This window comes from Ambystoma mexicanum, chromosome 4q (assembly GCF_040938575.1).
Source record: "Ambystoma mexicanum isolate Mex_15411 chromosome 4q, UKY_AmexF1_1, whole genome shotgun sequence".
Taxonomy (NCBI): Eukaryota; Metazoa; Chordata; class Amphibia; order Caudata; family Ambystomatidae; genus Ambystoma; species Ambystoma mexicanum.
The window spans coordinates 688,235,294-688,247,299 of NC_090928.1; the positions used below are offsets into that span (position 1 = coordinate 688,235,294).

Here is a 12,006-nt window from a genome sequence, read left to right on the forward strand (position 1 = left end):
CAAGAGACTGTCCATCGTCTTTTTCCAGTAACGAGCTTTCACGCTGAGATATCTGCTTTGCTTGTTTCTTCCCTGGCATCCGAAACAATGGCTAGGCTCGAAGCAGTCAGGGTTTTCTCGACATAATTAGGCCAGAGAATATCCCACTGCCCTCTGTCATTAATTTCTGCAGAGTGCTTCCCAGTAACTCTTCTTACCCTTTTGTTTTAAGCCAAACCTACATAACCTGTGTTTGAGTTGAAACAACTCACCTACTGGCCTAATGCCTGCCCTCAGCTTTCATGTGAGCAAATGGTATTCTTTGGCAAATATAAAATTACGCACAAGCACATTCCGTGCTCTAGGCAACTGCTATAGTGGTTCCATCCACTACTAGACCCATGCTTTGTAAACTCTGGTGACAACAGATGTAGGGTATTAAACTTTAATGGTCTCAGTTGCGATGAAGCCTGTCAAGGTGAATAGCACCATTGGGTGCCTTATCTAAGGCCGATACTCCTCATGGGCATTTCACGACCCGACTACTAGAACGTCATGCCCAAATGATGAAAGATACTAATTTTCTCAAGTTTTCTTCAAGTAGTCTTCATAATGGTAAATCATATAGTCAGTTGCAAACTATCTAAAAGTTATCTCACAACATAGGTTTTTGTTGTGTGTACAGCAATTCATGAACATTTTTCCTGTGTACATCTTTGAGACTTTGCAGATTGTCATGATATTTAATTCAGTTTGTCAGGCTTTTTGATACATCTTTATTTTGCCATATCCATGTTTCCTTTACAGGAGGTTACAGAAACAAGAATGACAAGTGCATGTTTCTTCTGTACATTGAAGCAAACTCTGTCAGCAATAGCAAAGGTCAAAAAGGCAAAGATTCAAAGGATGGTGTAAGCCAAGGAGCTTCTTTAGAGTTTTCACTTAAAGACCTATATGCCATCCAAGAGATTCAGGCAGAAGAGAACCTATTTAAACTCATTGTCAGGTAAGTTACATATGTGTGTGTGTTTCATTTGAACGTATATATACAGAATGAAAAATCCTTAGAACATTATGAGAAAGTACAGTAGGCATATTTTTTTTATTTAGAAGTTAAGGTCAGCATATTATTGGTCTATTCATTTTTAGCTTGTTAGTTTTGTTAAAAGAAAGTCACAGTTCTTGACGTTTTTTTAAATACTAATTTGTTTCCTCTATTGCTGTACTTCTTTGTAGAACATTATCTGTGGATCGTTCTCCATCTTCACACATTGCTGAATGGTAATGCCTATTATCAGTTTGGAATTTTGCTCATCACACTCCTGGCACATGGGCCAATTTAAAAATCTACTTTATTTAAGGGTGCAAAAGAAGGAGGCTGACACACAAAAGTGGCATGTTTGGGGCTAATGATTGTATTAAACAATAAAGCAAGAGAAAACCTATATATCCGTATTCCTAAGAGGGGTTTCCCTGCCTCAACTAAAAATAAGGTGTCTTCTGTCAACTCAAAAGTGCCTACCGTCCTGTGTCAAGAAAACCTTTCTTCTGTCCCTTACACTAGAAACTAAAGAATAAGACATTACTGTTCTCGTCCAAGTAGAGTGACTCCCTTCTCCTGGGTTATGGTTCCTAGTTTGTTGAAACAGTTCCCAGATTTTAGAACAGTCTCGTGTCTCAGGGGGAATGGTTCCCTTCTCCTGATAGTACATTTCCAAACAATACTTTCTTGGTGGGAGCAGGTGAGTGTCTCCCTTCTCCTGATGTCCAGTCTCAGAGAACCCAGGGGAATTACTGCCTCCCCCAGGCCTTTTTGGGCCTTACTGCCAGTCCGAGTTAACAGGAGAATGACTCCCTTCTCTTGGTGTCTTGTCATCAGTTCCTTACAACCAGGGGGATTTATTCCCTTCCCCTGGTCTTCTTTTCATTAGGCTTCACACCTACAACACCCACATTTAACTGTTAGTAGGGTCCTCAACCCTGGCTTCTCTTCTTCTGTGATCTGGCCCACTTGGATCACTTCCCTGCTAAGTACTGCCATAAGGAAGATGACTCGTATCACTTTCTTGCTTCGGGTCGCAGACCCTGGTTTCTCTTCTTTGAACTGGCCCACTTGTTTCACTTCCCTGCCAAGTACTGCCATGAGGAAGATGACTCGTATCTTTTTTAGAGCCTGACCATCCTTTGGATGTCAGTGGGTTCATCCCTGCCACTCTTGTGAAGGACTCTCCCTTCCAAGTACTCTTTTTGTACTTGGGATCCTCAACCCTTCCCTGGTGGTCAACAGGCTGATTTCCACTACTGCAATGAGGAGGAGAAGGTTTGTAGGCTTTCTCCCCCTGCTGTGCCACCCAAGCGTTGGTTGCAAAGGGGCCCGGGTCTCCCGTGCCACCCTTTACAATGTTGGGGTTTTCAGCATGTCATTGGGGCTTCCTCAATAGCATGCCTTTGAGTTGGTTTCTCTGACGTCTTGCAGGGGCATTAGGCCAAGTTTACATTTAAGTGATAACCAGAAGATGAAAGAGGGCACGCGCCGCCATAGGGAGCCAGTGCAGAGATCATCTGGCAGCCGATACGTGGTCGCAGCGAGATAATCCAGCAATCACCCGAACAGTGCCGTTTTCAACCACTTGTAGTCATAGTGTCGGCTTTACTAAACCCAACCAAAGGACTACTGCAGTAATCTATTTTTGATCCGATAATTGCTCTAGCCTGGGAATTGAAGGGTCTGAGATGAGCCAAAAGCTTAATATAATAAGCTGCCGCCGAGACAAGGCCCCCAACATGTGATTCCATATTAAGCTATTGATCAAGAACCACTCCCAGCGTTTTTACTTTCTTGTTGCGGGTGATCTATACCTCTCCGAGTTGAAAGCTATTATAAGATGGTTCAAGCTTGGCCAGCATTGACTGAGTGCCCAGAATCAGCAACTCCGTTTTATCCCTATTCAAGGCTACATTGTTCCACACCATCCAGTTCTCCACAATGGTATACACTGTTCAGTTCTTCTACGTCCTGTGAATGGGTGCCCACAATAGGGACGACACACTGTGTGTCGTCTGCGTAGTTAGTGAATACCACCCCTCCTGCTCCAAGAAGGCAAAAAATGGGACCATAAAGATGTTATATAAACAGGGGGAAACGCACACGCCCTGCGGTACTCCAAAGTTAACTAAGACTGGTTTGGCCTCCGCCTCCTCAAAGAAGACTCGACTTTCTCTATTATACAGGACCCTAGGTTCCTGTTGTTTTTCTTCACCTCAGTACTTTCAAGAACCATGAGGTACTCTGCCTTATAACAGTACATAGGTCTACTTTCTGCAAAAAGGTAAGCAGAGGACGGAGAGGCTAGAGTATGTCGGGGTGTAATGTTCTCATAAGGGCTGTACCCTAGATGGTTGTCCTTATTCCTATAGGGAGAGTTACTCCCCATGAGATCCTGCCAGAATTTACCACCCCCAGAGGGACTATCAGTTAAGGGCCTTACCTCCCTTGCCTCATGGAAAAGGTCTCCCCCCTTGGGGAGAAGTGACGACTTCTAGTGAATCGTCACATTACCTATGTTTAGATTGAATAATTTAAGTAGCGAAAGCTATGGGAATCATCCTACATGGCTGGACATTATTTCAGTGTTGCTCCCACCAGTTCCAGTTCCTGTAGTTCCTGTAGAACAAAAGGCATGTATAATACTCAACACAGTAGCCATCCATCCCATACACGAAGCAACAGCCTGAGGAGAATTTAGCTTAATCCCATCTACATGGGTCTACTATAGCTAGTTGTTTAGGCAGAATTCCTAATTTGGGGATTCTAGGACCATCTTTTTGGGCCCCTCAACCTTTTGCTTTTTCCCCTGTCTCTTTTGGTGGCCAGAGAACTTCTCCTGAAGTCCTCCTACCGTTATGTCCCTTTATACCTTATATAACATATATGGTATTGGGTTACCCTTACGGAACTCAGTCCCAGGGGTGCCTCTCATTTCTGCCGTAGTATAATTGTTTCACTATAAATTGTTTTAGGGAATAGGCTAGATGGGTGGTGTAAGGAAAGATTTCATAATTGTATGTAATTTTCCCTCCACGTGTATAGACACCATAGCCTGACCTTTCCAGAGAAGCACAGCCTTCAGCTGCACTCCTCTGGGCTTTCGCTCACTTTTGTTGGGGAAACTGACATGCCCTTAAGACAGTCAGTACTGGGAGACTGTTTCCCTTAGTCCTTTTCCAGTGTTGCAACTTTTCTTCAACATATAACAAGTACACAATGTACCTTCCAGTACAGTGTACTTGGGTCTGTAGTCATTTTCCAAAGGCCAGGCCCTAGATACACTCGATGGACTTTTTGTGAGATGTGCATGTGTCATGGACAGGGCTGGTGGCAGCTATCTTTTTGCATTATTTTTAACCCTTTCCTGCCATGTTAACCGCGTTAACCACATTTGGCACGAATAGGTGGCCTGGCTCCAAAATGGCCATGCCACGAGGTTCTTTGTCCTGTCCTTTGGCCATCTTGCTCCTTCACCTTCCCTAGATCGAGTCGACCCGGGTCAGTCCTTATTTGGTCATGCATTTTCCTGCAAAACGCAATGCTTTCGCAGGCTTCTGCATGCCTTGTGTGTGTGCCTCCAGGATGTGGGCTGTGGTCTCTGTCCCCAATACACATCCTGGGTGCCAGAGAGTCTGGAGTGCTGTGAATGACTGGGACCACCGTGGTCCATGATTGGTCCACGTATGGAGTGTGTGTTTGTGAGCAGATCTCCCATTGGGTCCTCTCCGTTTTGACGCAAAGGGAACTTTGGATAAGAGGAGGCCAAAAACACCCATACCATGTCGATCTCTGGAGTTCTCACTGAACGAAGGATAGGATCCAAGTATCCTGAAACTACAAAGCCGGGTCGAGGAACCGCTGGTGACCTGCTGGAAGGTTTGGCACCCTGAGCCCGCTGTCGTCCTTTGGGAACCCCCTGCATCTGGTCGTCCTAGAAGGTCTGTGAAGACGCTTCAACCCATTCTAATAGTGGGACCAACTATTCTCTGCACCTTAATCAAAACCTGCAAGTAAGCTTTCTCAGAAGTGTCCCTGGGCCAACCAGTGGATTGACCAGCTTACCCAGTTGCTTTGCTCTGTCACCGTTTCGAGGAGGCCCTCGAAGCTTGGTATACTGCTAACTCTGTGTCCATGGCACCCTCACACTGAATTTCGTACACTTGGCATTCCCAGGTCTGAAGTGAGACGAGTGCGCTTGGACTGGAGCATACGCGGTTACTGTGTTGCCCTGCTGCAGCAATAACCCTTGGAAGTGCGCTGCATTTGTGACCCTCTCGCCCCTGAAGCCTGCTGCAGTGAAACCAGGTCGATTCATCTACACGGAGCAGAGAAATTGCCACTGTCCCGTTTGGAAATCCTCGCTGTATCTCAGGAACTGAAAGCCGCAGAGATGTCCTTTTTGTCGCGTTCGAACCTGCAAGCGAACTGGACTGAACTGGCAAAGTTTGGGTCCGAGTGCGCCTGGGACCAGTGAGTACTTCTAAAACTAACTGGTGACCCCTATCGCCAGGGCCCCATTTTATGCACGAGTGGCCCCTGAGGGTCCCTCTCCTTTCCACAGCTAGTGCGAACTAGCGACTCCATCCGGCTCTCTGGAACTGCCTCTACCTTCAAGTGGAGGTCCTCCTGAATAGTGGGAACTTATTCTTCATTGCCTCATCCACCTTTCTGAGCTGCTAGAGACCCCTGAAGAGACCTCGTTTTGCCCATTGGAACAACCGCATGCACTTGCATTGCATGTACTATTGAGCACAAAGCTCCTCTGTTCTTAGGGCTTGGACTGCCTCTTAGTTAGGTGGGTTGCTGATGTCGAAGGGGCCTAAAGACTACCTGCACTGCCTGTTTCCTTCCCATCTAGGTTGTCGACATATTTCATGCATTTAACCCTTTAAACCCCAATGTCTTGTATATACATTGTATTGATAGTGTTGTGTTGATCTACTTAGTATTGCTGTGATTCTTTTTCTATGGGCTGAGTTACAAAGGCTGTAATAAATGTGTTTATATGTTTGATATAACACCTGTCTGGGAGTAATTTGTAAGTGTCCTTGCTCTGTGTGCTCATTGAGGTCTTTCAGTCACCCTCACCCTTCCTGAGACTTAGTCTTGACCGCCTGCCATAGCTACCTTGATTGGTCTGGCTTGTCCAGAGGTTACCCTGTTCCAAGAAACTAGGCTGGCCTTCTGAACATCTGTCCACCAGGTCAGAGTTTAGAAATCCATCTTAACCGGTGGTAGCTGTGCTTTAATTTTGGCTTCACCAAGGGTGCAAGCCATTTTACTGCATTGGTCCAATGCACCTTTTTGGTAGAGATTGAAGTATCAATGGGTCTTTCATAATCTTGATCCTGCCCATTTTGTTTTCTAGGATTTCCTTTTGCCTAGGTGACCACAAAGTGGCTTTAAAATGGCTGTTCTGACTATGTAGACCTTTTGTGAGCCCATCAGGGCAGCCTCCATTTTGGTCCTAAGTGGTTTAGGCTAGAATAGGTTCCTGGACTAGCCCTCTCATTTGCGGCGAGCGGCAGACCCAGTGACCAACCAGTATGGTTGGACATATGAGCCTCTGCTCCCAGCACCTTTAAAAAAGAAACAATGTTTTTGATTTGTTTTTTGCAAATTCCAACATTTAAAACACCACTGCATGCACATGACTTTCATCAAGACTTCAACGCACATTTCTCAGACCACCGTTTCAATACATAATGTCCATACAGTTCTTAGGATTATGTTTTAAGCAAAACCATTAAAATCCCCCCCATCCTCCGTCTGTCCCGCCCGCAAACTCCTTCCCCTCCTATTCCCTTCCTCCACCCGAGGTAGCAGTCAGCAGGTGTCTCTTCTCAGGATTCTCCGTATGCAGGTGGAGTCTATTCATACATTGTCAAAAAGTAGAGTGTTATTGCAGCACGCAAGAGCCTGGGCCTTTCAGGGAGCATGGCCAGGTGCACACACCTATATGGCGGGCATGGATACCAGTGACACCGCCATGGCCTTCACTTTTACACAGTTGGGTCTGGCCGAGTCTTATATTTAGACAGAAAGGGAGCCCATCTCTCTGGCTGGCTTGCGGTCATGGAGGGCTCTAGTCATGTTTTCCATGTCATAAATATATCTTGCCTACAACACCCATTGTTGTTCTGTTGGCAATGTCCGCTGTTTACAGAATATTACGACACGTGCACAGGCTGCCAGCAGAATTAAGTGCACCGTATGAGGGTGCCTCCTCCAACCCTAGTCTGTAGCTTCTACTAAAAAGTACCAGGAGCGGTTCCTGTCTCCTCTCTATGCCAAATAGTGCCGTTATCAAACCCAGGACTTCCCTCCAGTATACCTGCATGTTGGGGCAGGCCCTCCACATATGCAAGTAGTTGGCGTTTTGCCCCATTCCCTTCAACTGACCTCTGAGAACATCCTAGAGAGGCGGACGGGGTCCAGCTGCCACCAGTACATTAGTTTAATGCTGTATAGTTTATACTCGCATGCTATGGAGGTGAGGTGAGCATTCATGCACATAGTTTTCCACTGGTGATAGTCGAGCTCTACACCTAGCTGCCTCTCCCACCTCCTTTTGTAGGTGTCAGTCACCCCCCTGCAGGCAGCTAGCAGAGAGTAGTATAATCGGGAGATTAGGCCTTTCATGATCTGAGCTGTGCTGAGCATGGTCTCTGTGCTTGTCAGGTCCCTTTGGAGACATCCCATTCATTTTGGTGACATTAGTACTCCCTCAGCTGCAGGTACACTGGGAGAGTTCCTATGTGCAGGCTTGCCTCCAGGTTGCCCAGCTCCACGAATTCTGCCCCTTTCACTACCTGCCCCACTCTCTCCAGACATGCTCAAACCAATCTTGGAACCGAAGCAGGTCCTGTATGTCGTCCCTTATTGGGGGGCCCATATGTGCCCCTATTGACTGAGTGGAGAAGGCCATGTCGTGACCCCATCCATGTCCCTCTTAGCCCTCTAGAGCGTCCAAGAGGTCCCAGGATTGTGTGGTCTTTCAATTTGCGTGGGATATCTCACCAAGGCACACACAGCCATTCTCCCGCTGTTACTGGACGCAGGAGGAGGTTTTCTATTGCAACTCATTGCTTGTCGCCATCGACGCCTAAGTGCGGCACAGCGCCCAGAACTGTGCAGCCCTGTAGTAGACCTGCATGTCTGGGAGCCCGACCCCTCCTCTCTCTCCTTTGGCTGAATCAGGATATGATATGCCACCCTTTGCTTCCGCCCTTCCGACAGGAATTTTTTTATCCTACATTACAATTCGAAAAGTGGTCTTCTGGCATGACTATCGACAGATAAAGCACCTTGGGTTGTTTGGTAATTTTGATTATGTTTATCCTCTCAAACCATGATATTGTGAGTTGTGACCATGTCTCCAGGTTGGTAAAGAGCTTATGAAGTAGCAGGGGGAAGTTGACCTCATAGGTCGGCTAGCGTTCTGGTGACCAGCACTCCCAGATACTTGATTTAGTGCCTCTCTATCGGGATCCCTAGTTCTTCTAGGTCTGTGACTGAGGTGTGTTCATCCCTGCTACAGGGGAAGAGGGTAGATTTGGCTGCGTTAACCTTGAACCCTGAGACCCTTCCCTAGTCCCCCACTAGTTCAAGGACCCTTTTGGTCGAGTTTACTATATCTCACACGTGTAGCAGTACGTCATCAGCATACATGCGCAGTGTATATTCTGAGTCACCCACTTTTATCCCCTTCACCCCTTTGTCAGCTCGGAACCTGATACCCAATGGCTCCATCGTCAGGGCAAATAGTAAGGGGGACAAATAGCACTCCTGCCTCGTACCTCTCTGGCGGTTGAACACTGGGGATGTTTTTCCATTTACCACTATCTTGGGTCTAAGTAACATGCACCAATACCTCTCTTTGCCCTCTCTCCAAGGCCCACTTTGTCCACGAATGTGAATATCAACCCCCTTCGATGCGATTGATGTCTTCTCAGCGTCAAGACTTATCAACGCGTAGTCCCCTCCCTCCCGGGCCATGTGGTCCATTAGGTTCAGAGTCTTCTTCATTGTGTCCGGTCCCTGATGCCCTCAGATGAGCCCCACTTGATCCGGATGTAATAAACGGGGCATCATTCCCTCAAGTGTGGTGGCTAGCACGCAGGTGTAGATCTTCTCATCTTTGTTAAGCAGGGATATTGGGCGGTACGACTTGCATAGAATGGTGTCCCTCCCTTCATTGTGTATGACATATATTAAGGCCTTACTAAAAGATTCCAGCACCACCCCAGTATCGAGAATACTGTTGTAAAAGCTAGGCCATGTGCAGCAGTAGTGCACCTGCATTGTGCTTATAGAACCCTATTGTGTATCCATCCTCCCCTGGAGCTTTTCCCGAAGAGAGTCTTTTGATGTCCTCTGCAAATTTTACTGTGATTGGAGTTTCTAAGCTGCTTGCCTCATCCCCGGTGAGACTCCCCATAGCCACATCTCAAAGGTACTTCTCAGGCGTTTGCCCGCACACTGGGCTCTCACTTTGAGTTTTTCATAGTACTAGTTTTTCATAGTACTGCGCACAGCTAACTGCTATCTCATCTGCCCTAGTTTGAGTTGCTCCTCCCTCATCTATTATCGCCGGGACCCAACTTTCTGCCTGCTGTGCCCTCAGTCTGGCTGTCGGAAATGCATCTGCTCTATCCCCCTTCTCATAGAATTTTGCCTGAGGAACCTTAACTTTCAGAGTGTCACCGAGCCCTCTCGCCTTGAGCTCTGCCCGCTTTAACCTTAGGTCTTGTGAGTAGATGTCTGAACAGTGCTCCCCCGCATGCAACTTACCTCCCCCCTGTCTGATTTCCCTCCTGAGGGCTTCTTCTGTGAGGTTGCTCTCCCTCTTTTTCCGGGCCCCTTCCCTCATGAGGCACCTCCGCCATGTGGCGTTGCCCGCCTCCCAGATTGTGTTTATGGGTATGTCTCCTGTATCGTTAAAAAGTATTCTGTTATCTTGGTGCGTAGCTGTTCTTCAAAGACCTTGTTGCACTACCGTGATTCGTTACACCTCCATTTGGTATCCGCCCTGCTAATCCCCACTATGTCAATCTCTGTGCACGCCATGTCGTGGTCAGTCCAGGCCACTGGCCTGTGTTCGCAGCATGCCAACCGCCTACCTTGATCCCCATTCAGTAGTATATAGTCAATCCTTGAATTGGTGGAGTACGTTGTTGAATAAAAGGTGTATCCCTTCTGGCTGGGGTGTAATTGTCTCCATGCATCTATGATCCCCCTTGCTTCTATGGTCAGTCCTATGGTCCCCAGCTGCTCTGTTCTGCCTGCAGCCTGTGGATCTTGTATCGAGACTCTATCCAGACCCTCATCCGCACAGGAATTGAAGTTGCCCCTATTATTGTGAGGTCTTCACCTAGTGCTGCGACCATCCATATCCAGTGCTTCTTCGTTGAAGGCCGTGTGGCCTGACTAGGGGTATAGATCGGGGCAGTACCATCCTGAGGCCATCTAGGTCACCCTGCACCGTCAGCAGCTGGCCCTTTAGCCTCCTGGTTACCACCGTCCCTGTCAGGTTTAGGCGTTTGTGTATTATCATAGCCCCCCACCCCATGTAGCATCACTAGAGACCCAGTAGACTTTCCCTATGTGCTCTCCCCTGATCGATTTCCCATCCCTAGCCTTTAGTCTCGTCTCTTGGAGGAAGAATATATCCAGGCCTGCATCCCTGAATTCCCGGGCTACTAGTGATCTCTTTGTGGGTGAATTTAGTCCCTTCAAATTGAGAGTGCCCACTGTGAACACTGAGCCCCATGACTGCATCATAGTCTTTCAGGCAATACCTCACCACTCGCCAACTCGACTACAACTTCTGCCTTCTGAAACCCTCTGTGTTTCGACTGCCACTGAGACATGCACCCCATCATTCCCTTTCCCCCTCCCCAACAGGCATAGTAAGTAACTTTAAAGCAACATAGTGCCGGTTCAGGGTCGTGGGTTGACCTCTCCCTGGTCGACCCACCCTCCCCTTCTAACCACAACGACCCATAGGCACAACCGTGTGTCAACCATTGAGAACCACGAGGCGCCCTATAGTTCGGTGAGGGCCACCAGGGGTATGGGGCCCACTGGTCCATGTCAGCGTTCACATTAGAGCCTCTGTGCCTGTCCCTGGTGTCCCGTGGCTGCAAACACTCAGCCCCAGCATTTCTGTCCACCTGGCGCCATCTTCATGTGTGTTTTTCTCAGGGAGTGGCCATTGAGCCTCATGTATTGTCGACTGTTCCTTCCTCTCCTAGGACGCTGTGGGGTGCACCATCCTCTTACATGCTCATCCTTGCCTGCTGTTTCGGCGGGTGCCTCCATGGGTCTCTCTGCACTGACTCCACCTTGAACTGCAATGCGAATGGATAGGCCCAGCGGTAGCGTATACCCTGTTCTGTGAGCCATTTTGTCAATGGGTGGCAGTCTCTTCTCCTGCACAGGGTCATCCTTGAGAGGTCCTAAAAGATCTTAATCCTGGAGCCCTCAAGGTCGAGGTCCTGAATCACTTTGGCCCTGGCAAGGACCTCCGCTCTGTCCTTATACCTGAGAAATTTTGCAATGATTGATCTCAGGCCGTTTCCAAATGGTTTCCCCCCCCTTTGCGGGCTTGTTCCAATTGCACCCTCTTTGTTCATTCTGACATGAACACGAGGTTTACAATCCCTTGCACTGCATGCTCTACCTGCGCTGGTTTTTCACAGTCCCTTTCTTTCAGGCTGACAATCCTGATGTTGTTTCTGCCTTTTTGCGTTTCAGCGCCACCTCTTCTTCCAGCAGCTCCAGATCCGGCACGTGGGCGTCTAGTCGCATCTCCACCAGGTCTGCGTACAATTGGTTAGACTCAATGCCTTCCATTTTGCCCTTGATCGTAGCCGCTCTCTCTCAGGTCTGCAAGGGAGGTTTGTATGTCTGTGCATAGAGTTCTGATTTCAGCGGGGATGCCTCCCGCATCCTCTTTCATGGAAAATTGTGAGACT

At 47.8% G+C, this 12,006-nt stretch overlaps 1 protein-coding gene across 1 annotated transcript in view; it reads left to right on the forward strand.

Annotated features, from left to right (window-relative positions):
• The window catches only part of MCM8 (minichromosome maintenance 8 homologous recombination repair factor), a 1,532,371-nt gene that overhangs the window by 916,543 nt on the left and 603,822 nt on the right, over positions 1–12,006 (forward strand). The window contains exon 10 of the mRNA XM_069608271.1: positions 787–985. Coding sequence (XP_069464372.1) covers positions 787–985 — 199 coding nt within the window. The remainder of the gene's footprint in view (positions 1–786; positions 986–12,006) is intronic.